This window comes from Rhipicephalus sanguineus, chromosome 7 (assembly GCF_013339695.2).
Source record: "Rhipicephalus sanguineus isolate Rsan-2018 chromosome 7, BIME_Rsan_1.4, whole genome shotgun sequence".
Lineage (NCBI taxonomy): Eukaryota > Metazoa > Arthropoda > Arachnida > Ixodida > Ixodidae > Rhipicephalus > Rhipicephalus sanguineus.
In genome coordinates this window covers 157,955,295-157,983,189 of record NC_051182.1, presented here as the reverse complement: position 1 = coordinate 157,983,189, position 27,895 = coordinate 157,955,295, and the positions used below count along the sequence as shown (strand labels likewise).

The 27,895-nt window shown below is 44.8% G+C and overlaps 2 protein-coding genes across 5 annotated transcripts; one reads left to right on the top strand and one right to left on the bottom strand.

Moving 5' to 3' along the window:
• The first annotated feature begins 292 nt into the window (after nt 1-292).
• LOC119400355 (juvenile hormone acid O-methyltransferase) lies at nt 293-27,828 on the top strand. Of its 4 annotated transcripts, none has more exons than XM_049418058.1 (4): nt 293-1,233; nt 1,960-2,125; nt 2,641-2,812; nt 27,688-27,828. In XM_049418058.1, the coding sequence occupies exons 1-3, from the start codon at nt 700-702 to the stop codon at nt 2,805-2,807; spliced, it is 867 nt and encodes a 288-aa protein (XP_049274015.1). In that variant the 5' UTR covers nt 293-699; the 3' UTR covers nt 2,808-2,812; nt 27,688-27,828. The 4 variants fall into 4 exon arrangements, with proteins under 4 accessions (XP_049274015.1, XP_037523299.1, XP_049274016.1 ...); XM_037667371.2 differs by lacking the exon at nt 27,688-27,828 and adding an exon at nt 15,251-15,661; XM_049418059.1 differs by lacking the exons at nt 2,641-2,812; nt 27,688-27,828 and adding an exon at nt 15,079-15,661.
• Nucleotides 22,177-24,394, bottom strand: LOC119399196 (uncharacterized). The gene is made up of 3 exons (XM_037666009.1): nt 23,828-24,394; nt 23,404-23,569; nt 22,177-22,349 (listed from the first exon to the last, which is right to left on the bottom strand). Exons 1-3 carry the CDS (start codon nt 24,392-24,394, stop codon nt 22,177-22,179), a joined length of 906 nt encoding a protein of 301 aa, XP_037521937.1.
• Nucleotides 27,829-27,895: the final 67 nt, after the last annotated feature.

Genomic DNA, 27,895 nt, shown 5'->3' with positions numbered 1-27,895 from the left:
CGCCCTCTCTTGCGATCAAGCAAATGAACAGGAGACGGTGATGCAAGCAAGCTAATAGGCCACGACGATGCACGCGGCGACAGCAGACGACGATGCACCGCCGACAAGTCGAGACACTAAGGTGCCTCGCCCCTAAAGAAAAAGAAAAAAAAGAAAATGAAAAACAGTTTTCTGACGCAGAGCAGCCCTGCCATGAGCATATGGCGAAGGGAATTTGTCAGAATAATTTCTGTGCGCCGTCTATATGTGCCCAAAATTCGCACCACTGCGGGTACGAGATATCGTTAAGGAGGCCGACAACTATCACCGCACGCAAACCTGACGCCAAAGACCTTGCTCCGTCTGGCAAAAAGCGAGGACGGCGAATCTCTAGTTAACTAGCACACGTAAGACGAGGAGCACGACACTTAAGAAAGCTGGCGCCACAAACAAGCTAGAAGACCCACAAGCTGATATCATCGGCGTTCTATCTTTAGACATATGAAGCTTCCTGGTTGAACAGCTGCACATGCGCAGAGCCAGCACGGACCACTCCGTCTCTGTCTATGTATCTTCAGGCCACGACACTAATCTTTTGGCAGCCGCTCTTTCTGCGCACCTAAAAAAAGAGCGTTATTGCTAGACGCGCTGTGGAAGGCATTCTGCGCAGCAGGCTTCAAGGAGCATGTATTGATCCGCTACGTTGCTCTTTGACTAAACATGTTCGGTAACCAACATTTCGGAGCGGTGGACCTCATTCACGCCCATACGTACACCACGCTGGAGGATCTTTCCATCAAAGAGGGTTCATGCGCACTTCACCGAATCACGTTTCTCAATACTCCCGCCAAAACCCACCAACACCTGGATATCGGTTGCGGCCCGGGTACATTCTCAAGAGACTTCCTGGTACCTCGCTCAGAGCCTTGCACGAAGTTACTGGCCATCGACAGGTCGCCGCTGATGGTCGATTTCGCCAAGCGCCACAGACAGCACGAAAATATCACCTTCGACGTGTTAGACTTCGGCGGCCAAGACGTGGAACAACTGATTGCCAAGTACGGCCGCTTCGACCGCATATACTCGTTCCTGTGGTTCCATTTCGTCAAGGACCAGAGAAAGGCCTACGTGGATCTCGCCAAGCTGCTGACGCCCACTTCCGGAGAGTGCGTGGTATTCTCATCCGTTTGGAATGTTTTCACGGATGTCTGGCTTCAAGTGCACCTGATGGAGAGATGGCGAGAAGTGATCCCTGTGAGTGTACTACATTCATTGTTTTGCTACGATTTACCGCACACCACTATGTTCACACAGAATCGATTTACTTTACTGCCACAGAGGAGTCCTAAAAGCGCTTTACATAATGTAATAGGTCTTGTAACGTAAATATGTTATAGGATAGGAGACTAAGTGGGCCGCATAAGCAGAAACACCTGCTAAATTTTGCATGCAGCTTTTCATCGAAACAGCGCGAAGTATAGGTTACTTTGCAGATACATGCAGGCTTTAGTGTCCTCAACTAACTTCACTGTATAGTTCAGAATAACATGTCACGCAATTTCGCATTTTTAAGCACATACACGGCTTAGACAACCGCGCTATGTTATAGCATTATCCAGAACTGACTGCCTGACAAAACATGCCTGTAGATGCGGCGCCGCTGCCCCGGTCCCCACTTTCACACCCCAAAACCTGCAAAAAAATGTTCTTTAGACGACTACACTTGAGATTACTGAAGCATATCAGATGACTTCACAAAAAAGAGCTTAAAAAATGAACAGAGATGCGCCAACATTTTGACCAACGTAACGGCCCACATCAAATGTATTTAGTCGTGTTATATCTATAACTTAATTACTACACGTCTAAAAAGTTTCTAATGCACCGAACTCCGTGGGAATGCATCCTTTTGAACAGCCGTGGCAAATATGACGTAACATTGTGTGTTACTGTACAGTACTAAACCTTGCCTTCTCTTAGGACCCAAGGCCGTTGTTCTCAGTTCAGTACAAGTTCGAGTTCGACGGGAAGCTGGATAAAATAGAAGCTGAAGTGAGAGCTCTTGTCGCAGACGCTGGATTGGAAACTGTCGAATGCCATGTCTTCCAAAGTGAATGGCCGTTCCCCACCGTGGAAGTGTTCGTTGGTGAGAAATCTAAAATTCTGTCATGACTGAGCCGATGTGATGCAAAGCAAGGACTTTTTCATTTATCGCTTACCATTTGCGCCACTATCGCCTTACTAGTTTATAGCTTTAGGATACCCTAAGCCTAACCTTGTTGGGCAAAGCAGAAAAAAAACGATAAGGGAAATTCAACGCTTGTTGAAACGCTTCTGGGAGGTTTGCCCACATTTCATGTTTTCATGTGGAATATAGTAGACAGCTTTGTGCTTACTGGCACATTTGTTTTATTAGAGTGCGATGATGGACAGCTAGGTTCGTCAAAATGTTTTCTTCAATCAGATATCCAAGAAGCTCATGTACGAGCACCCTTGTAACTAGCTTACTTACATGACAGCAGCTCCCTTTTTGGAAGTAGAGGGGTACCACAAGTTTACGTGATTTCATGTTATTATTATTAGTATAATTATTCTGAGAATGGCGTGTATGTTTTTTGTTAGTTCTCACGGAATTTTTCGGTGTCCACGAAATTGTTTCAGGCCTAATATTTGAAGCTTTTGGATTTTACGAGGCCATTCCGGAGGCTGACATCGAAGCTGTCAAGAAGGACTGGGTTCGGCTCGTTCAGAAGGCCGCATCAACAAAGACCAACAGATTTGCAGCGAAGGCCGCCTTCTACTGCGTCCACGCAAAAGCACGGCCATAACACAGGTGTAAACAAAGAGCGCACACCTCTGTGTTACGGCATCAGTTTTCCTAAGTTTCGCTAGACTATTCACTTAAATCGCTTTCCTCATTGTCCTGTTTGTTAAAAGGGTATGGGCTTGAGCTTGTTGGTAAGGCTTCATGGGTTCGAAACAGCGCGTAAAGTACGAGGACACAGAAAGTAAGACAGGACCAGGCGCTGAACTGCCAACAATGCTTTTTATTTGTGCGAACACGAATAAATAGGCTTTTCACATGAGAGGAGGGGGAGAGATATTGCAAAAACGCATGCGCCCTGCCCTATACAACTCATGAAATTAACGGTGCAGATAGCTAATCTCTTTGTCTGTTAACGCTATCGAAGGTGAACTGACACATGCTGACCCGACGTTATGCATTTTGTAGGCTTCATATATTTCTCGGGCTCGGGAATCTCGGTAACTGCGAACGATGCGCGTCTGCTGGAAATCGGGGCGTCTGCTAGAAATATACGCGTGGAAATCGGCGCGTCTGCTGGAAATATACGTCCTGTTTGTCTTTACTTTACTCGAGATTTAAAAGGCGATTTCAGTATTCCACTTTGACTAAATTGATTCAGCTTGTGTAGTCCTACTATTGAGGTAATCACGGCTACTTGCTCAGAGGCAATTTTTATTAAGGCGAACGCCTTAGATGCCTCATTAAATATGACAAGTGACCGTCGGCGTCCACACGAGCGATGAACAAGTTCACCATCCTGTGATGACTTTACCATATGACGTCATCACGACGTCACAGGCCGCCACATTTATGAGGTCATCACATTAGATCGGCGCTTCGTCAATGATGGGCCGATCACGGAGGCAGTGCAAAACCAGGTGAGGTGCACAAAGCTATAGAAGGGGGGGGGGGGGGGGGGTTGAAGACGTCGACTTAGAAAAAAAGAAGGATATGGCTCTTGACTTCGCGTCTTCCTTTAGGCGAATGCCTTAGCAATCCTGTGAGTTTTTTACGGAGGTGATGCGCATTTACACTGTATTTTATTCCCTCACCTCTACATGTTGAAGGAGTTCTATTTCGGCGCAATAGCATCGCTTAGTGTGACACACGCAATGCTGACCCCAGTGCTTTTCTCTCCCGCATGCATAGGCCTTGTTACACCCACGTGTTTCTAAAGGTGTACACCTACACCCAACATACGCGTTATTGATTGTGAAATTGTCATATGGTAAAGACACATCGTCTGTACAACTAAATAAATTGCATCTGGTGATTCAAAACTTGATTGCGCGCCTAGGATCCTCTCACTGAATTTTATTTCGTTTCCCCTAATTCATTACGCAATACCCGCCGCGGTGGTCCGGTGGAATTATGGTGCTACACTGCTGACCCGAAGGTCGCGGAATCGAATCCCAGCCACGGCGGCCGCATTGGCATCCCCCTCACGTGCGTGGCAAGAGAAGACAACCGCGCGAGGGGAAGGCGGAATGTTATGTGGGCAAATGAGATTAAGAAGTTTGTGGGTATAACCTGGCAGCAGCAAGCACTGGACCGGGTTGATTGGCGGAACATGGGAGAGGCCTTTCTCCTGCAGTGGGCACAGTCAGGCTGATGGTGATGATGTTGAAGTCTTGGACTTCCTGAAGTACAACGTGAAGAAGTCTGATGACAATGGTTCGATCACCAGATCCGTTCTTATCAACGGGAAGTGGCCATTAGTTAGGTTGACTTAGAGCGATTGATAACACGGCTTACAAAGGACGCACAGTGGTCGGCACAAACAGCTAGAAGGCTAAGTGCTCGTACTGTGGAGAAAACACCAGTGTACTTGAATACAAAGATATTAGAGCGACCCATAATAAGGGGGAAAAATAGTTCCCGTCGTATTCGTAAAACAACCTTCCGAAATGCAAAAAAAAAAGCAAATCGCTGGTTCTCTATTGCGACGAGGGACCTCATAAACCAGAAAAGGTCCAAGATCGGTGTTGACCCCACGTATAAGTAATCACACCATCACTCACTGTGATTACAGGACCTGTATATGACTGACCATGTTGACAAATATTGATTGCAGTGTTACACACACACACACACACACCTGGATGGATATATATATATATATATATATATATATATATATATATATATATATATATATATATATATATATATATATATATATATATATATATATATATATATATATATATATATATATATATATGCGTTGAGGTGTTGTCCGAGAAATAAATAAATAATACAAGGAGTCAAAGACGTCACATGACAACCTACTGAAGAAGGCAACGTGGTCAAAATACCAAGATTCACTGACATCAGTGACGTCATAACGACGTACTTAAGTGAGGTTTTGGCGTGTAATTTAAGAAAAAATGACATAGCGTTCACCTTCGATTTCTGTTGTAATAACGAACCTATACGGCCATGACAAGTAAACGACAGTAGTGTGTCACCTTAGTGTCCACTTGAAGGTAATAATAATAAGAATAATAACTGTTGAGGTTTCACGTCCCAAAATCACGATTATGATTATGAGAGACTACGTAGTGGAAAGATCCAGGAATTTTGATCACTTGGTATTCTTTAACGTGCACTTAAATCTAATTACACGGGCCTCTAGTGTTTCTCTTCCATTTAATTGCGGCCGCCGCAGCCGGGATTCGATCCCGCGACCTTCGGGTCAACAGTCGAGCACCGAAACCACGTTTGAAGGCGTCCCTACGCTAAGTGCGCAGAGCAAGCTTGTCAGCGAAGTCAACGAAGCTCGCCATTGCTTGAATGGGAAGGGGGGGGAGTGGGGGGGAGGGGTATATTCTAGTTGTTGTGGGGCAACAAAAAGACAGAACCGAAGCCTAAAACGCGTTGCCTGTACATGTCCTACCTTTACGTAGAGGCGTAATAAAGATCCGAACGGACTTTGTGAAATGCTGGGGGTGACAAGTGTTGTGAAGCATATTTCCGCGCTAAACACTCGAAACACGAGTGTCTACAAAGTGACCGTTATCGTAAAGATAACACGTGAGAGAGGATGGAGGCACTGGCGTGGCTCGATAGTAGAGATGACAGCTGTCTCCCTGCGGCCTCGGGGGCTGTGAGCTGTAACGTTGCGCACGGCTTGCATTCGCATACTGTAAGGTAACGCGTTACCATTACGGAAAAAGAAAAGCAACGCTCATTGCTTGTACCGTTACTCCATGGTCATACACAATATTAATGAGAACTGACAGACAATAATGCCAAGGAAAGTATAGGGGATGCTATTAGTAGTAAATATAATGTAAACGTGAAGAAAGGAAAGTGGACGAAAAAATAGCTTTCCGCGGGCAGGGACCGAACCTGCGACCTTCGAGTAACGCGTCCGATGCTCTACCAACTGAGCTACCGCGGCGGCCATCCCCCCCGTCCACTTTTATGGGGTATATATGCGCATTTTAAACACGGAGAAAAACTAGCCCTTAAAATTTCCACTTTACTCCATGGTCACAAATTTTAATCCCTGCGTCTTCGCTGCAGCAACCCATAATGACAGCTTTATAAGGCTCATGTTCATATTGCCCATAAAAATTCTAGCCCAAACAACTATTTTATCCGAAATACTGATTTAACGAGTGTACTTTGCACAAATGTGCCAGTACTTCGCAATGTTTCACTGGTTTGAATGTGCCTGTACAGTTACATGCGCTGGCTTATAACTCTGTGGCAAAATCATTTTTCTCAATGTGACATTAAACAAAAAGTGAGGCTTAATCATCAACGCTGTTTGAAAAAAGATCATTGAACTCTCAACAAAGTTGCAGCAATTCTAATATCCTGCTTCTATTAACAAAATGGATGCGCAAATTTTGTAGCAATAAAGAAATGCTTAGATGACATAGTTTCGGAAAACAAGATATTTTCGCACACAAACATTTTTTTCACTTTAACTTGTATAATTACCGCAAAAATTGCGAGCGTTTACATGAAGGTGTTCAAGGTCAGCCTCGTCCGCTCAAAAACTAAATAAGCATAGGAGTAGCTCAAAGTCTTAATTTGGTTAAAAGGATACTAAAGAAAGGTAACATGAGCTGTCTTTGTACATCATCCTTCCATATGATATAAAAATCTCCCTTATTGTGAAATGAGTCAAAAACAAAAGACAAAGTGACACTGAGGTTTCCGCAATAGCTGGTCGCAACGTGCAAAGAAATAGTGTTCTTAAATGGCCATATTTAATTTTGGGGGTAACACTTTGGGAAGGTTTCCTTCTGTTAATCTTTTGATGAGGGTTAGCTGCTGTGCACTCTTTTCGCATATTATGTTTCCCGTATGACGCCTTGTAAAGTTTTTAGACGGTTTTAAGTTGCGAATCTTGGTGTTTTGCCTCATTGGTGTGCTTCATCATTGGTGCTCTTTTGTAGATGGCTTTGAATCATATGAGCAGTGTTGTTTTATAGTTTTAGTCATTTTCCATGGCCTTTTCAATTTTCACTGTGGCTTTTCATATGTTGTCCGCGCCATCTTAGAGTTGTCAAAAGATAAAATAATAAAGAGATAAAAGTAGAGGTGTACACCCTGTGATTATGTGACAACAAAAAAACGTGGCGCTCGGTAAAAAATGAGGTGGTTTTTCACAGCTCTGTCCACGGTGCAGTGTTGTAAATGAATCTTGTTGTTGTGCGCATCGTGATGGCGCAGCGTGGCATGCCTATATATTGGCTTCGTGAACTGAGAATAAACAGTTGGTAGTCTGCGCTCTTTCCTGTCTCCCTCCTTCATTCCTGCTGGTTGCGCAGCAGGTCGAGTTTACAAGTATGAACCAACTAGTCTGCAAAGAAGTTTTGCTGGTCCACTGACGTATTTCCGTCACGGATATAACGTTGTAAAATATAAAGACCAACAGTGGGCAAAGAAAAAAAACACAAGAAAAAGTTCCGTCACCGGGAATCGAACTTACGATCCCTCGCTCCGCAGCGCGCAGCGCGAAACGATTCGGCCACGGACGGCACGTTTTTCGTAATGCTAACGGCGAGCTATTTATATAAACCATTTGCCGGTGGCTGTACTCGGAGATCTGTGTTACAGCGTGTTTTCGTTATCACCAGCGAGAAGGCGCGAAGGCGCGAAGGGCTCGAAGAGCGCGCTTGAAACGTCGCCGTTGCGGCGAGCGCCCGCGTCTACAGGGCGTGGTCGCTCGTGCGTGCGCTTATCTCGTGATCGCGGCGGTTTGTACGTCTCGCATTGAGAGCTCGAAGGTCACTTGGCTCACTGCAGCGGCCGCTTTTGCGAAATGAGCGCGTTGCTCACACATAAATAAGTTACAAATGTGACAGTTAGTTCGCTCTCATCCTGTGTATGTTCGTTCCGTGCGTTCTTTTTAGCTTGAGCAGCGCGTTGCAAGTTTCGAGCTGCTTGCTGTTCTTCGTGTGACATTACAATTTTTTGCTGTAGCATTCATTCCTTCGCCCTTGGGGCGAAAGAATGCGCAACAAACGCTCAACTACGTCTGTGAAGACACGTTTCACTTTCGTGTTATACCGATTCCTATGACAGAAGGATCAGCCATGTTTTTTCCACTTTTAGATCTTTGCGTAGGCAGCGGGGTGTTGCGCGCATCGGGGTTACAGTGAATTCAATGAAAGAAAGCAGAAACTTCATATGTATAGAGAAACATAAAACGTTTCATTGTCTCACTTATCTTTCGTTGTCGCAATGATTGCGAAAGCAGCGAAACAAGCATGACTAAATATTTTTTCACGTGTTCTTTTGCACGCCATTTGCTGCTCACCGCGGAAAAGAACCCGCGAAAAAAGTATTAATTCTTGCGGAAAGTAACTGCAGAATACCATCCTCGGGGATAAACGGATCATTTGAACTGGGGATAAAAAGTTCATCCAAATGGAATATTTCAGTGGACCGACCGTTTGTGCGGCGAGGTGCGACTGTTGGGACTAACGGTTGTTCGGTAAGGTGTAAATGTGAGGACTAAATGTTAGTCGCTTGAAGTTATCTGTGGGGACTTACAAGTTGCCCGGTAAGGTGGAAATGTGAGGACTAAATGTTAGTCCATATTGGTGAACTGTGGGGACTAACAGATAGATCCGGTGCCCTTAGTTCTTAAAGAGATCGATGGTTGTGGCCGCTCCATTAGACCGCAAAGGGACTAACCACACACCCTTTTAACGCAATTTTGCCTTAGAGTGTATCTTGGGCTTTGGTCAACCTTTGGCCAGATACTTACTATCACTATAATACATCAAAACAATAGATACAAACATATATACGAAATGATTGAAATAACAAAGCTGCACACTATAATAATCTCGAAAAGTGAAGTGCCAGCTTCCTTGAATACATCATGTATGCACGAAATACGTGCACTTCCCTGCACATAAACGCATTCATTTGAATGTGCGTATAACGCACGCATTAAAATACGTGAGTATGCAACAATTTGGCGTGGTTGATAAAATCGCTTGTGAATCAGATACTGTTATGTTGATAAAATTCAACAAAGAATACAGCGTGCATGTAATAACATTAATATCTGAGGTTTAACGTCCCAAAACCACGATATCATTATGAGAGACGCCGTAGTGGAGGGCTCCGGAAATTTTGACCACCTGGGGTTCTTTAACGCGCACCTAAATCTAGGTACATGGGCTTGAAACACTTTCGCCTCCATGGAACATGCCCCCGCGGCCGGGATTCGATCCCGCGATGTTCGGGTCAGCAGTCGAGTGCCATAACCACTAGACCACCGTGGCGGGGCCAGCGCGTATGTAGTCGGAGAGAAGAGACCAGTAATCTGCGCGTGATACCACCAGTACGTTTGAATTCAATATTTTTTTTTCATAACAAAATGAAGTAAATTTTCGATGTGGATGATAAACTGCCACAACGAGCTCATATACAATATAACATTACTTTGTATTCAGCCACGTGAGTCTTACGGGTGCATTCACGAAGAGTTAATGCGTCGAGCGTGCAAAACCGAAATGCGAAACTTGAGCTTCCGTCCGCTAGGTGTCGCCGTCGTCTTGTGCTCGAGTATGTCTCGCCACGTCTTTCTGAATGCGTCCCTTTCTGGTTGAGCGACGTTCACTTCAAGGTTAAAGATTGAGACGAAGAAATCTGTTGGTGAAAAAAAAAAGATATATGCTCAAATGTTAAATGGGTTAGAAATATTACAGAAATCTTTCTCTGTCAAGCGTTGACGTTCGGCCATGTAAAACACACCTGAGATTATTTAGGTGCGAAGGAAAGGACATTCAAAAGTACACAATTATGAGCCAACGTCAAGAAAGGTCTTTTTAGATAGCAACAGGTGCACATTCTTATAGGCAGAATATAATACTTCACTCATAACTCGCCAGCAGCATATCTACAGCAACATCGTACCTCGACAGCAGAGAAAAGACCACTTGTGATGACATCGAGCTCTTTGATTTTCCGCAATTTCTGAACAGTGCTTTTGCGCACTCAATAGAACCAAAGGTAATTGACTTCTCACAAAGTTTGCCATAGAGGCTGACGCGAAGCGCACGATTATTTACGATGCGTGCATATCTACTTTGGAGGCAGCAGTAGACGCTATACATTCCCACCTATACTTTCAAGATGATCAGATACGTTATTCTCGCGTTTACGTTTGCATTTCTAAATCACCTAGTTAGCAAACGTTTCCAGTTTGTACAACTTTTAGGTACTTTTATATGAATTCAATACTACAAATTTGTATATATGCTACTCAGTTAATCTGCACGACATATATCGCCTCTGTCAAGACCTGATGGGTCGGTTATGCTTGTGAAGTCCTGGGTTTCGAGATTCAACTTAATCGCTTGTGAAGAGTCATATCAGGTAACAGGCGCTCGCATTTTCCTTTACCTAAGTGGTGCTGAAGCGTGGAACCTTAATATGTTTTAATGTGCCCTTAAGTAGCTGTAACATACAAATAAGAAGTAACTATAAACGAGAAGGCCACGTTTCTTGGCACCGAATTTCTTGATGTTATAATTGAAATAACAAATAGTGTCATTACAGAAGGTCGTTGTCTGATATAATACTCGCCAACTTAAACCCTAACTTAAGAATAAACGACATGCAATTTCGTGAGAAGGTAGAAAAGGGTTAAAAAAAAATGAAAAGAAATGCGCGGTGCAAATGCGAGGCGAAATGTCCTTACCTACAATGGCGTCCAGCCCTGGATAAAGCCACTCGGTGTAGTATGCCTCATATTTCACGCATCGAAGCCCGGCCTTTTCGACGAGATTTTTCACTTCTCTCTCCACTTCAGCTGTCGGTTTATCTTGGTTGAAGTGAAACGAGTCTGAAAAAACGACTCGAGGGTCCTATTCCAATGCAAAGACAGAAATAGAAGTTTTAGCACTCGGCTGCTGCCCCAGGTGTCAGAAAAACAATTGAATAGTTGTACTAATTATTACGATTTCGTTTCGATCAGGTGCAATTCCATGGCTATGAAAGTGTCTATATAAACTGCTAAATCTATGTGAATGATATTGTTGGAACAAATAAAAGTTATCAAAATAAAGCCACAAGGAAGTTGTGACAACTACTGATAACACAGCGACATGTGAACGGTCACTTGCCGGTATGTATGCCTTCCATTGGTCCATATTGTAAACTTGCAGCCAGATGTCAGCGATGACTAGGTTCACGCAGGAAACAACGGCGCACTCTCCGCCTGGTTCGAGCAGCTGGGCAACATTTCTGTAAGCAGCCAGGTTGTCCTTCACAATGTGGAAGCAGAAGAAGGAGAGCACTCGTCTGAACTTTCCGTGCTTGTCCCTGAAAGCAGTGATATCCGGCGACTCGATATCGAGGATGTCGTACGTAATATTCGGATGCGCTGACACCTCTCTGGCACGCTCGATCATCGACACGTCCTTGTCTACGGCAACGATCTTCCGGCAGGGTCGACAGTAGTCGAGCAGATAGTTTCTTGTAAACCCACCCGGACCACAACCAACGTCGAGGCACTGGTCTTGCTCCAACGCTGGCTCCAGGAACGTAATCTTCCCAAGAGCTTGGATACTTTCTCGGGTTGGATATGCCTCGATTTTCGAGTAAGACACGCAGTCCAAGCTGAAGCACACAGCCGGACGTTGATTCGATGAAGCCTCTTGCATTTCTCCGACATCTTGACTGCTGGACATGATGCAGTAAAAAAATTAGTACGGAAGAACTTAGTGCAGTAAACCAATATCGGCTATGGCGCTACAGCTGGAGCGTCGCTTTGTCGAGTTGTGCAGCCCGGCAATCCTAGGTCCGTTTGTCGTAATCTAGAACGTTCTTCCAATCTTAATCAAGTCCTGGCTAACGCATGCCCTGTAGGCGGGACGCTTCAAAACTCAGGAAAACTCCTGGCTATAGTAGGCCTTGGAAAAGGAATTAGCCGTGACAAGTGTATATAAAAAAGGTGCACTCTTCACCGTCACCTTATGGACGGCCTGCAGTAATTGTAGCGCGTCGGTGTGGGCCACGTTAATGAGAATTCTGGCTACAGCTCAGCGTATGTTCCCGCGTGTTATAACTTGTCGGCGCAAGCGTCGGTGTATACGCATGCGCCGACAGCGTCAGCCGCAAAGGCGAGCAATGCTGCGAGGAGGTATACGCATGGAGCTAACTACGCACTCTCTCTTGCGTGCGTGAAAGAGAATAGGGGCCGCTACTCCCTCCTGTGCACTCTGCTTCTGCTGTTTTTCGAAGAGAAAAGAAAGGAAGGAGCTAAAAACTCGAGTTCGAAGATATTGTGCGAAGGGAAGGTGGGTTGTGTTTTTGGCGCGAAATGGCTCAGTTTTAGCGCATTCCACGACAGCGACGGATGTTTGATAGGTTGGTGAGGTTTGTTGAGCGTGCCGCGTGATCCGGTACTCGGCCGCCATGGGAAAATTCTCTTATCTCAATATTAATGGGTTGTTGCGAAGACATAGCGACATCCCCTTGCACGTACAATGGCTACACGCCAGCTGTTGACGCAGGATTACACGACGCTTTCGCGCCATTTCTGTCTAGCTGGTGCGCTCACTGCGGACACAGCCCGGCGCATCATACCTGCCTGGGCTAGTGTTCTTCTTTCTTCACATATATGTTCGTGCTGTTAGCGTTCAAATTGTTGTATGCATGCGCTGATATAATGAATGACGGTACTGAACTGTCAGCATATTATTTTGACGGCTTTTCAAATAACTGTACGAGTATGCGCAGAATAATTATAAGAGTACACGAGTACTTATCTTTGTTGTAATTGTCGTCCGTCTCTATAGTCGCACACGTGTTGTCGCGCTGGTCGCATTTATTGTGAACTCTCATGCAGTTCAGGCCCTTTTGTCACTCTTGACAGGTGTCACCGAGATAATTACTTCGTGTTGCTTGGTAAGCTGTGTAATTTTAGCTCTCGCGTGGCTTCTTTCGGCTAGCGACTGTTCTCTGCATTTCAGGTCAATGATACAAAGCGGCATTCAAAGGATGCATATATTTGCTAGCAGTTGAATGATGTTAGGATCTGCTTGCATGGTAGGTCATTATACTTCGCATTTACATTTCTTTTTTTACCTTTAAGAAGCGGAAAATGTTTCCATACTCAAAAAGTAAATAAAACTGCACTTACGAGCATAAGCGTGCGCAGAGTTCCCCATCAGGGGCGGCGAAGGTTCATCGTAGCGCCACACCCCCTACTAAGTCAATGTACGAGGCAGATTTTGCCCCCGCCACCCCATCTTAGGTGACTAGGGGGGTTAATAGCGTTTGCTGTCGGGCTAGTTGGTGCATAGCTGAACTTCAGTTGATGTCCGTGTCTTACGTGTGTTCTACGTTCCTGTCTTAACATTTGCGCCATCAATTGAAGTTCGACTAAGGGGGTGTTATGCAGGTATTGTGTCGTTGTTTTACAGCGAAAGCTGTTATGAGATCATTTCACCGGCCGTTTTTAGCGCCGTAGTTGTCCGCCGCCGCCGCCGCCGACGCCGACGCCGCCGCCGGTGTCCGTAACCAGTATCGCTCGAAATAAGAAAAAAAAAACGATATAAGAAAAAAATTCCAGGATGGAACGAGGTTCGAACCTAGGCCCTCTGCGTGGGAGCCCAGTATTCAACCTCTGAGCCATGCCGGTGCTTGAAACTGCTTTGCAAAAAGGTCCTATACAGGCTTCATGTCGGGAAGGAACCACAATAGCATATGCAATATAGCGTGGTAGAAGAGTAAAATAAGCACCAAGCGTCGCACAACGCGAATTCTGTAACCAGGCGTCACACAATGCGAATTGCGCAACGAGTAGGTTGTTCAATGCTTCCAACCCGTTACCAAGGACTCTGCCATAATTCTTCATCGTCATCAGGCACAGCATCAACAAAGTGCGCGTAATGCCTTACATGCGTTTAGCAGGTACCAACGCTCTCCGTAGAATGACGAAAAATGACACAGTGCCTGCTGCCCTACTTCTCAAAAATCACAATGATTTATAGCGTAGTGGGTTCCTCGCAAGTGCACTTGTATTGGTTGCGAAGGAAGCCCATATGCGCATGATCCACTTCCTCGGGGTCTCAGTAAAATTACAATGATTTATAGCGTAGTGGGTTCCTCGCAAGTGCACTTGTATTGGCTGCCAAGGAAGCCCATAAGCGCATGATCCATTTCCTCGGGGTCTCAGTAAAGTTCTCGCCCCCCCCCCCCGTCTCTCTCCCACGTCAACGTATGTTATATAGCATGACGGGGGGGGGGGATAGCTACCGGGCGTCACCCAATGCAAATTACATAACTGGTGGGCCGTTTAAAGATTCCATCCCATTACAAAGGGCTGAGCCATAATTCTTCATCGTCATCAGTCGTCGCGTCAACAAAGTGCACATAATGTCTTACAGACGTGTAGCTGGTGCCTCGCTTCTCCGCAGAATGACGAATAATGGCTTAGCAGGTGCTTCCCAACTTCACAAAAATTGTGATTTATGGTGTAGTGGGTATCTTTCTAGTGTACTTGTATTGTAGCCCCAAGAGAGCTTAACGGGCTCTAGAAACGCCGCTCTTCCAGCTTCCGCTGTGACTGTGCTGCGGTTTCAGCGCAGGCCTGGCGTTTTTTATTAAGGCATAACCTCAACTAAGGAAAGGAGAAGCCAATTTCTTTTTCACACGAAATGATGATAACTTTAAGGCAAACAGAAAAAGTAAAAGAAACAAGTAAACGGGACAAGCACAGTCAAGTTAGAAATGCGTTGGATCTACTGCGACCAGCGTTGTACTAACTTTTTCGTAATTTTTTGCTGTCCACAACACTGTTTCAGGCCTAATATTTGAATCTTTTGGTTTTTACGAGGCCATTCCGGAGGCGGACATCGAAGCTGTCAAGAAGGACTGGGTTCGGCTGGTTCAGAAGGCCGCATCAACAAAGACCAACAGATTTGCAGCGAAGGCTGCCTTCTATTGCGTCCACGGAAAAGCACGTCCATAACACAGGTGTAAACAAAGAGTGCAGACCTCTGTGTTTCACACCACTGTGTTACGGCATCAGTTTCCCAAAGTGTCGCTAGACGATTCACTTAAATCGCTTTCCTCATTGTTCTGCTTGTGTTTACTTCACCCGAAATTTAAAGGGCGATTTCAATAATTCACTAAATTGATTCAGCTTGTGTAGTCCTACTATTGAGGTAATCACGGCTACTTGCTCAGAGGCAATTTTTATTAAAGCGAATGCCTTAGCTGCCTCATTAAATATGGCAAGTGACCGTCGGCGTCAACACGAGCGATGAACAAATTCACCATCTCGTGATGACGTTACCATATGACGTCATCACGACGTCACAGGCCACCAAATTTATGACGTCATGACATGAAATCGTCGCTTGGTCAATGATGGGCCGATAACGGAGGCAGTCCAAAACCAGGTGAGATGCAGAAAGCTATAGAAGTGGGGGGGGGGGGGGGTTGAAGACGTCGGCTTAGAGAAAAAGAAGGATATGGCTCTTGACTTCGCGTCTTCATTTAGGCGAATGCTTTAGCAATCCTGTGAGTTTTTACGGAGGTGATGCGCATTTACACTGTATTTTATTCCCTCACCTCTACATGTTGAAGGAGTTCTATTTCGGTGCAATAGCATCGCGTTGTGTAACACACGCAATGCTGGCACCAGTGTTTTTCTCTCCTGCATGCGTAGGCCGTTTTACACCCACGTGTTTCTAATGGTGTACGCTTACACACATTATACGCGCTTTTGATTGTGAAACTATCATTTGGTGACGACACACCATGTGTACAACTACATAAATTAGTTCGGGTGATTTAAAAATAGAGTGCGCGCTTAGGATCCTGTCACTGAATTTTACTTTTTGTTTCCCTTAATTCATTACGCAATACCCGCCGCGGTGGGCAAGTGGAATTATGGCGCTAGACTGCTGACCCGAAGGTCGCTGAATCGAGTCCCCGCCGCGGCGCCCGCATTTACATCCCCCTCGCGTACCAAGACAAGCGCACGAGGGGCAGGCAGAAAGTTAGGCCGGCAAATGAGATTAAGAAGTTAGCGGGTATAAAATGGCCGCTGCAAGCACGGGATTGGGTTGATTGGCGGAACATGGGAGAGGCCTTTGCCCTGCAGTGGGCGTAGATAGGCTGATGGCGACGATGATGAAGTTTAGGACTTCCTCAAGTGCAACGTGAACAAGTCTCATGACAAGGGTTCGATCACCAGATCCATTCTTATCAACGGAAAGTGGCCATTAGTTAGGTTGACTTAGAGCGATTGATAACACGGCTTACAAAGGACGCGCAGTGGTCGGCACAAACAGATAGGAAGCTAAGTGCTCCTACTGTGGCGAAACCACCAGTGTACTTGAATGCAAAGATATTAGAACGACCCATAATGAGGGGGAAAAATACTTCCCTTGTAGTGGTGTGGTAAAATAGCCTTCTGCAATGCAAAAAAAAAAATAAAATAAGCAAATAACTGGCTCTTTAACGCGTCGAGAGACTTCATAAACCAGAAAAGCTCCAAGATGGGTGTTGACGCCACGTATAAGTTCTCACATCAGCATCGCCGATACGTCATCTTTTGACGGTGTCTACTGGACCCGTATATGACTACGTTGGCAAATATTCATTACAGTGTTACACACACACACACACACACACACACACACACACACACACACACACACACACACACACACACACACACATATATATATATATATATATATATATATATATATATATATATATATATATATATATATATATATATATATATATATATATATACAGGTGTGTGTGTGTGTGTGTGTGTGTGTGTGTGTGTATTTGTATGTGCATCTACATTGTAGTGATTTTTATTCTGCTTTATTGTATTTATTTCTACTGAATTCAGGCAACTATGTTATCCCCATATATGTTAAATATCACTGCATGTAGATATACGTAGCATAGAATTTATAACGTAAAATTTTTTCTGACCAAGCTAACCACCGCTTTGCTAATTTTATTTATTTCGTGAATTTTTCTTTTGATTATGTATTGCTCTAAGCAGCGCTACTGTTACGCCCACTGCGAATAAGACCACGTCAGGAGGCTAACCACTGATTTTTGCCCAGGTCGCGAGCAATGCCTTGTAGTATTGTCCCAAAAATAAATAAAAAATAAGAAAACACAAGGAGTGAAAGACGAAACATGATAACCTACGGGAGAAGCCAACGTGGTCAAAATACGAAGCTCCACTGACATTAGTGACGTCATAACGACGTACTGAAGTGAGGTTTCGGCGTGTAATTAAAAAGAAGACGAAGCCTTCACCTCCGCTTTCTGTTCTAATAACGAACCTATACGGCCATGACAAGTAAACGACAGTAGTGTGTCACTTTAGTGCCCATTTGAAGGCAATAATAATAATAATAATAATAATAATAATAATAATAATAATAATAATAATAATAATAATAATAATAATAAATAATAATAATAATAATAATAATAATAATTGTGGAGATTTCACGTCCCAAAAGCCCGATATAATTATGAGAGACTCCGTAGTAGAGGGATCCAGGAATTTTGACCACCTAGTATTCTTTAACGTGCACTTAAATCTAACCATGCGGGCATCCAGCATTTCTCTTCCACTGAATTGCGGCCGCCACGGCCGGGATTCAATCCCGCGACCTTCGGGTCAACAGTCGAGCACCGAAAGCACTAGACCTCCCTTTGAAGGCGCTCCTCGGCTAAGTGCCCAGAGCAAGCTTGTCAGCGAGGTCAACCAAGCTCGTCATTGCTTGAAGGGGAGGGAGGGGGGTATGTGGGGCAAAAGGACAGAACCAAAGCCTGAAACGCGTTGCCTGAACATGCCCTACCTTTACGTAGAGGCGTAATAAGGACCCGAACGGAGACTTTGTGTGAAATGCTGGGGGTGACGAGTGTTGTGAAGCATATTTCCGCGCCAACCACTCGAAACACGAGTGTCTACAAAGTGACCGTTATCGTAAAGGTAACACGTGAGAAAGGATGGAGGCACTGGTGTGTCTCGATTGCAGAGATGACAGCAGTCTCCCTGCGGCCTCGGGGGGTCTAAACTGTAAAGTTGCGCTCGGCTTGCATTCGCGTACTGCAAGGTAAAGAGTTACCGTTACCGAAAAAAAAAGCAACGCTCATTGCTTGTACCGTTACTCCATGGTCATACACAATATTAATCAGAACTGACAGACAATAATGCCAAGGAAAGTATAGGGGATGCTATTAGTAGTAAATATAATGTAAACGTGAAGAAAGGAAAGTGGACGAAAAAATAGCTTTCCGCGGGCAGGGACCGAACCTGCGACCTTCGAGTAACGCGTCCGATGCTCTACCAACTGAGCTACCGCGGCGGCCATCCCCCCCGTCCACTTTTATGGGGTATATATGCGCATTTTAAACACGGAGAAAAACTAGCCCTTAAAATTTCCACTTTACTCCATGGTCACAAATTTTAATCCCTGCGTCTTCGCTGCAGCAACCCATAATGACAGCTTTATAAGGCTCATGTTCATATTGCCCATAAAAATTCTAGCCCAAACAACTATTTTATCCGAAATACTGATTTAACGAGTGTACTTTGCACAAATGTGCCAGTACTTCGCAATGTTTCACTGGTTTGAATGTGCCTGTACAGTTACATGCGCTGGCTTATAACTCTGTGGCAAAATCATTTTTCTCAATGTGACATTAAACAAAAAGTGAGGCTTAATCATCAACGCTGTTTGAAAAAAGATCATTGAACTCTCAACAAAGTTGCAGCAATTCTAATATCCTGCTTCTATTAACAAAATGGATGCGCAAATTTTGTAGCAATAAAGAAATGCTTAGATGACATAGTTTCGGAAAACAAGATATTTTCGCACACAAACATTTTTTTCACTTTAACTTGTATAATTACCGCAAAAATTGCGAGCGTTTACATGAAGGTGTTCAAGGTCAGCCTCGTCCGCTCAAAAACTAAATAAGCATAGGAGTAGCTCAAAGTCTTAATTTGGTTAAAAGGATACTAAAGAAAGGTAACATGAGCTGTCTTTGTACATCATCCTTCCATATGATATAAAAATCTCCCTTATTGTGAAATGAGTCAAAAACAAAAGACAAAGTGACACTGAGGTTTCCGCAATAGCTGGTCGCAACGTGCAAAGAAATAGTGTTCTTAAATGGCCATATTTAATTTTGGGGGTAACACTTTGGGAAGGTTTCCTTCTGTTAATCTTTTGATGAGGGTTACCTGCTGTGCACTCTTTTCGCATATTATGTTTCCCGTATGACGCCTTGTAAAGTTTTTAGACGGTTTTAAGTTGCGAATCTTGGTGTTTTGCCTCATTGGTGTGCTTCATCATTGGTGCTCTTTTGTAGATGGCTTTGAATCATATGAGCAGTGTTGTTTTATAGTTTTAGTCATTTTCCATGGCCTTTTCAATTTTCACTGTGGCTTTTCATATGTTGTCCGCGCCATCTTAGAGTTGTCAAAAGATAAAATAATAAAGAGATAAAAGTAGAGGTGTACACCCTGTGATTATGTGACAACAAAAAAACGTGGCGCTCGGTAAAAAATGAGGTGGTTTTTCACAGCTCTGTCCACGGTGCAGTGTTGTAAATGAATCTTGTTGTTGTGCGCATCGTGATGGCGCAGCGTGGCATGCCTATATATTGGCTTCGTGAACTGAGAATAAACAGTTGGTAGTCTGCGCTCTTTCCTGTCTCCCTCCTTCATTCCTGCTGGTTGCGCAGCAGGTCGAGTTTACAAGTATGAACCAACTAGTCTGCAAAGAAGTTTTGCTGGTCCACTGACGTATTTCCGTCACGGATATGACGTTGTAAAATATAAAGACCAACAGTGGGCAAAGAAAAAAACACAAGAAAAAGTTCCGTCACCGGGAATCGAACTTACGATCCCTCGCTCCGCAGCGCGCAGTGCGAAACGATTCGGCCACGGACGGCACGTTTTTCGTAATGCTAACGGCGAGCTATTTATATAAACCATTTGCCGGTGGCTGTACTCGGAGATCTGTGTTACAGCGTGTTTTCGTTATCACCAGCGAGAAGGCGCGAAGGGCTCGAAGAGCGCGCTTGAAACGTCGCCGTTGCGGCGAGCGCCCGCGTCTACAGGGCGTGGTCGCTCGTGCGTGCGCTTATCTCGTGATCGCGGCGGTTTGTACGTCTCGCATTGAGAGCTCGAAGGTCACTTGGCTCACTGCAGCGGCCGCTTTTGCGAAATGAGCGCGTTGCTCACACATAAATAAGTTACAAATGTGACAGTTAGTTCGCTCTCATCCTGTGTATGTTCGTTCCGTGCGTTCTTTTTAGCTTGAGCAGCGCGTTGCAAGTTTCGAGCTGCTTGCTGTTCTTCGTGTGACATTACAATTTTTTGCTGTAGCATTCATTCCTTCGCCCTTGGGGCGAAAGAATGCGCAACAAACGCTCAACTACGTCTGTGAAGACACGTTTCACTTTCGTGTTATACCGATTCCTATGACAGAAGGATCAGCCATGTTTTTTCCACTTTTAGATCTTTGCGTAGGCAGCGGGGTGTTGCGCGCATCGGGGTTACAGTGAATTCAATGAAAGAAAGCAGAAACTTCATATGTATAGAGAAACATAAAACGTTTCATTGTCTCACTTATCTTTCGTTGTCGCAATGATTGCGAAAGCAGCGAAACAAGCATGACTAAATATTTTTTCACGTGTTCTTTTGCACGCCATTTGCTGCTCACCGCGGAAAAGAACCCGCGAAAAAAGTATTAATTCTTGCGGAAAGTAACTGCAGAATACCATCCTCGGGGATAAACGGATCATTTGAACTGGGGATAAAAAGTTCATCCAAATGGAATATTTCAGTGGACCGACCGTTTGTGCGGCGAGGTGCGACTGTTGGGACTAACGGTTGTTCGGTAAGGTGTAAATGTGAGGACTAAATGTTAGTCGCTTGAAGTTATCTGTGGGGACTTACAAGTTGCCCGGTAAGGTGGAAATGTGAGGACTAAATGTTAGTCCATATTGGTGAACTGTGGGGACTAACAGATAGATCCGGTGCCCTTAGTTCTTAAAGAGATCGATGGTTGTGGCCGCTCCATTAGACCGCAAAGGGACTAACCACACACCCTTTTAACGCAATTTTGCCTTAGAGTGTATCTTGGGCTTTGGTCAACCTTTGGCCAGATACTTACTATCACTATAATACATCAAAACAATAGATACAAACATATATACGAAATGATTGAAATAACAAAGCTGCACACTATAATAATCTCGAAAAGTGAAGTGCCAGCTTCCTTGAATACATCATGTATGCACGAAATACGTGCACTTCCCTGCACATAAACGCATTCATTTGAATGTGCGTATAACGCACGCATTAAAATACGTGAGTATGCAACAATTTGGCGTGGTTGATAAAATCGCTTGTGAATCAGATACTGTTATGTTGATAAAATTCAACAAAGAATACAGCGTGCATGTAATAACATTAATATCTGAGGTTTAACGTCCCAAAACCACGATATCATTATGAGAGACGCCGTAGTGGAGGGCTCCGGAAATTTTGACCACCTGGGGTTCTTTAACGCGCACCTAAATCTAGGTACATGGGCTTGAAACACTTTCGCCTCCATGGAACATGCCCCCGCGGCCGGGATTCGATCCCGCGATGTTCGGGTCAGCAGTCGAGTGCCATAACCACTAGACCACCGTGGCGGGGCCAGCGCGTATGTAGTCGGAGAGAAGAGACCAGTAATCTGCGCGTGATACCACCAGTACGTTTGAATTCAATATTTTTTTTTCATAACAAAATGAAGTAAATTTTCGATGTGGATGATAAACTGCCACAACGAGCTCATATACAATATAACATTACTTTGTATTCAGCCACGTGAGTCTTACGGGTGCATTCACGAAGAGTTAATGCGTCGAGCGTGCAAAACCGAAATGCGAAACTTGAGCTTCCGTCCGCTAGGTGTCGCCGTCGTCTTGTGCTCGAGTATGTCTCGCCACGTCTTTCTGAATGCGTCCCTTTCTGGTTGAGCGACGTTCACTTCAAGGTTAAAGATTGAGACGAAGAAATCTGTTGGTGAAAAAAAAAAGATATATGCTCAAATGTTAAATGGGTTAGAAATATTACAGAAATCTTTCTCTGTCAAGCGTTGACGTTCGGCCATGTAAAACACACCTGAGATTATTTAGGTGCGAAGGAAAGGACATTCAAAAGTACACAATTATGAGCCAACGTCAAGAAAGGTCTTTTTAGATAGCAACAGGTGCACATTCTTATAGGCAGAATATAATACTTCACTCATAACTCGCCAGCAGCATATCTACAGCAACATCGTACCTCGACAGCAGAGAAAAGACCACTTGTGATGACATCGAGCTCTTTGATTTTCCGCAATTTCTGAACAGTGCTTTTGCGCACTCAATAGAACCAAAGGTAATTGACTTCTCACAAAGTTTGCCATAGAGGCTGACGCGAAGCGCACGATTATTTACGATGCGTGCATATCTACTTTGGAGGCAGCAGTAGACGCTATACATTCCCACCTATACTTTCAAGATGATCAGATACGTTATTCTCGCGTTTACGTTTGCATTTCTAAATCACCTAGTTAGCAAACGTTTCCAGTTTGTACAACTTTTAGGTACTTTTATATGAATTCAATACTACAAATTTGTATATATGCTACTCAGTTAATCTGCACGACATATATCGCCTCTGTCAAGACCTGATGGGTCGGTTATGCTTGTGAAGTCCTGGGTTTCGAGATTCAACTTAATCGCTTGTGAAGAGTCATATCAGGTAACAGGCGCTCGCATTTTCCTTTACCTAAGTGGTGCTGAAGCGTGGAACCTTAATATGTTTTAATGTGCCCTTAAGTAGCTGTAACATACAAATAAGAAGTAACTATAAACGAGAAGGCCACGTTTCTTGGCACCGAATTTCTTGATGTTATAATTGAAATAACAAATAGTGTCATTACAGAAGGTCGTTGTCTGATATAATACTCGCCAACTTAAACCCTAACTTAAGAATAAACGACATGCAATTTCGTGAGAAGGTAGAAAAGGGTTAAAAAAAAATGAAAAGAAATGCGCGGTGCAAATGCGAGGCGAAATGTCCTTACCTACAATGGCGTCCAGCCCTGGATAAAGCCACTCGGTGTAGTATGCCTCATATTTCACGCATCGAAGCCCGGCCTTTTCGACGAGATTTTTCACTTCTCTCTCCACTTCAGCTGTCGGTTTATCTTGGTTGAAGTGAAACGAGTCTGAAAAAACGACTCGAGGGTCCTATTCCAATGCAAAGACAGAAATAGAAGTTTTAGCACTCGGCTGCTGCCCCAGGTGTCAGAAAAACAATTGAATAGTTGTACTAATTATTACGATTTCGTTTCGATCAGGTGCAATTCCATGGCTATGAAAGTGTCTATATAAACTGCTAAATCTATGTGAATGATATTGTTGGAACAAATAAAAGTTATCAAAATAAAGCCACAAGGAAGTTGTGACAACTACTGATAACACAGCGACATGTGAACGGTCACTTGCCGGTATGTATGCCTTCCATTGGTCCATATTGTAAACTTGCAGCCAGATGTCAGCGATGACTAGGTTCACGCAGGAAACAACGGCGCACTCTCCGCCTGGTTCGAGCAGCTGGGCAACATTTCTGTAAGCAGCCAGGTTGTCCTTCACAATGTGGAAGCAGAAGAAGGAGAGCACTCGTCTGAACTTTCCGTGCTTGTCCCTGAAAGCAGTGATATCCGGCGACTCGATATCGAGGATGTCGTACGTAATATTCGGATGCGCTGACACCTCTCTGGCACGCTCGATCATCGACACGTCCTTGTCTACGGCAACGATCTTCCGGCAGGGTCGACAGTAGTCGAGCAGATAGTTTCTTGTAAACCCACCCGGACCACAACCAACGTCGAGGCACTGGTCTTGCTCCAACGCTGGCTCCAGGAACGTAATCTTCCCAAGAGCTTGGATACTTTCTCGGGTTGGATATGCCTCGATTTTCGAGTAAGACACGCAGTCCAAGCTGAAGCACACAGCCGGACGTTGATTCGATGAAGCCTCTTGCATTTCTCCGACATCTTGACTGCTGGACATGATGCAGTAAAAAAATTAGTACGGAAGAACTTAGTGCAGTAAACCAATATCGGCTATGGCGCTACAGCTGGAGCGTCGCTTTGTCGAGTTGTGCAGCCCGGCAATCCTAGGTCCGTTTGTCGTAATCTAGAACGTTCTTCCAATCTTAATCAAGTCCTGGCTAACGCATGCCCTGTAGGCGGGACGCTTCAAAACTCAGGAAAACTCCTGGCTATAGTAGGCCTTGGAAAAGGAATTAGCCGTGACAAGTGTATATAAAAAAGGTGCACTCTTCACCGTCACCTTATGGACGGCCTGCAGTAATTGTAGCGCGTCGGTGTGGGCCACGTTAATGAGAATTCTGGCTACAGCTCAGCGTATGTTCCCGCGTGTTATAACTTGTCGGCGCAAGCGTCGGTGTATACGCATGCGCCGACAGCGTCAGCCGCAAAGGCGAGCAATGCTGCGAGGAGGTATACGCATGGAGCTAACTACGCACTCTCTCTTGCGTGCGTGAAAGAGAATAGGGGCCGCTACTCCCTCCTGTGCACTCTGCTTCTGCTGTTTTTCGAAGAGAAAAGAAAGGAAGGAGCTAAAAACTCGAGTTCGAAGATATTGTGCGAAGGGAAGGTGGGTTGTGTTTTTGGCGCGAAATGGCTCAGTTTTAGCGCATTCCACGACAGCGACGGATGTTTGATAGGTTGGTGAGGTTTGTTGAGCGTGCCGCGTGATCCGGTACTCGGCCGCCATGGGAAAATTCTCTTATCTCAATATTAATGGGTTGTTGCGAAGACATAGCGACATCCCCTTGCACGTACAATGGCTACACGCCAGCTGTTGACGCAGGATTACACGACGCTTTCGCGCCATTTCTGTCTAGCTGGTGCGCTCACTGCGGACACAGCCCGGCGCATCATACCTGCCTGGGCTAGTGTTCTTCTTTCTTCACATATATGTTCGTGCTGTTAGCGTTCAAATTGTTGTATGCATGCGCTGATATAATGAATGACGGTACTGAACTGTCAGCATATTATTTTGACGGCTTTTCAAATAACTGTACGAGTATGCGCAGAATAATTATAAGAGTACACGAGTACTTATCTTTGTTGTAATTGTCGTCCGTCTCTATAGTCGCACACGTGTTGTCGCGCTGGTCGCATTTATTGTGAACTCTCATGCAGTTCAGGCCCTTTTGTCACTCTTGACAGGTGTCACCGAGATAATTACTTCGTGTTGCTTGGTAAGCTGTGTAATTTTAGCTCTCGCGTGGCTTCTTTCGGCTAGCGACTGTTCTCTGCATTTCAGGTCAATGATACAAAGCGGCATTCAAAGGATGCATATATTTGCTAGCAGTTGAATGATGTTAGGATCTGCTTGCATGGTAGGTCATTATACTTCGCATTTACATTTCTTTTTTTACCTTTAAGAAGCGGAAAATGTTTCCATACTCAAAAAGTAAATAAAACTGCACTTACGAGCATAAGCGTGCGCAGAGTTCCCCATCAGGGGCGGCGAAGGTTCATCGTAGCGCCACACCCCCTACTAAGTCAATGTACGAGGCAGATTTTGCCCCCGCCACCCCATCTTAGGTGACTAGGGGGGTTAATAGCGTTTGCTGTCGGGCTAGTTGGTGCATAGCTGAACTTCAGTTGATGTCCGTGTCTTACGTGTGTTCTACGTTCCTGTCTTAACATTTGCGCCATCAATTGAAGTTCGACTAAGGGGGTGTTATGCAGGTATTGTGTCGTTGTTTTACAGCGAAAGCTGTTATGAGATCATTTCACCGGCCGTTTTTAGCGCCGTAGTTGTCCGCCGCCGCCGCCGCCGACGCCGACGCCGCCGCCGGTGTCCGTAACCAGTATCGCTCGAAATAAGAAAAAAAAAACGATATAAGAAAAAAATTCCAGGATGGAACGAGGTTCGAACCTAGGCCCTCTGCGTGGGAGCCCAGTATTCAACCTCTGAGCCATGCCGGTGCTTGAAACTGCTTTGCAAAAAGGTCCTATACAGGCTTCATGTCGGGAAGGAACCACAATAGCATATGCAATATAGCGTGGTAGAAGAGTAAAATAAGCACCAAGCGTCGCACAACGCGAATTCTGTAACCAGGCGTCACACAATGCGAATTGCGCAACGAGTAGGTTGTTCAATGCTTCCAACCCGTTACCAAGGACTCTGCCATAATTCTTCATCGTCATCAGGCACAGCATCAACAAAGTGCGCGTAATGCCTTACATGCGTTTAGCAGGTACCAACGCTCTCCGTAGAATGACGAAAAATGACACAGTGCCTGCTGCCCTACTTCTCAAAAATCACAATGATTTATAGCGTAGTGGGTTCCTCGCAAGTGCACTTGTATTGGTTGCGAAGGAAGCCCATATGCGCATGATCCACTTCCTCGGGGTCTCAGTAAAATTACAATGATTTATAGCGTAGTGGGTTCCTCGCAAGTGCACTTGTATTGGCTGCCAAGGAAGCCCATAAGCGCATGATCCATTTCCTCGGGGTCTCAGTAAAGTTCTCGCCCCCCCCCCCCCGTCTCTCTCCCACGTCAACGTATGTTATATAGCATGACGGGGGGGGGGGATAGCTACCGGGCGTCACCCAATGCAAATTACATAACTGGTGGGCCGTTTAAAGATTCCATCCCATTACAAAGGGCTGAGCCATAATTCTTCATCGTCATCAGTCGTCGCGTCAACAAAGTGCACATAATGTCTTACAGACGTGTAGCTGGTGCCTCGCTTCTCCGCAGAATGACGAATAATGGCTTAGCAGGTGCTTCCCAACTTCACAAAAATTGTGATTTATGGTGTAGTGGGTATCTTTCTAGTGTACTTGTATTGTAGCCCCAAGAGAGCTTAACGGGCTCTAGAAACGCCGCTCTTCCAGCTTCCGCTGTGACTGTGCTGCGGTTTCAGCGCAGGCCTGGCGTTTTTTATTAAGGCATAACCTCAACTAAGGAAAGGAGAAGCCAATTTCTTTTTCACACGAAATGATGATAACTTTAAGGCAAACAGAAAAAGTAAAAGAAACAAGTAAACGGGACAAGCACAGTCAAGTTAGAAATGCGTTGGATCTACTGCGACCAGCGTTGTACTAACTTTTTCGTAATTTTTTGCTGTCCACAACACTGTTTCAGGCCTAATATTTGAATCTTTTGGTTTTTACGAGGCCATTCCGGAGGCGGACATCGAAGCTGTCAAGAAGGACTGGGTTCGGCTGGTTCAGAAGGCCGCATCAACAAAGACCAACAGATTTGCAGCGAAGGCTGCCTTCTATTGCGTCCACGGAAAAGCACGTCCATAACACAGGTGTAAACAAAGAGTGCAGACCTCTGTGTTTCACACCACTGTGTTACGGCATCAGTTTCCCAAAGTGTCGCTAGACGATTCACTTAAATCGCTTTCCTCATTGTTCTGCTTGTGTTTACTTCACCCGAAATTTAAAGGGCGATTTCAATAATTCACTAAATTGATTCAGCTTGTGTAGTCCTACTATTGAGGTAATCACGGCTACTTG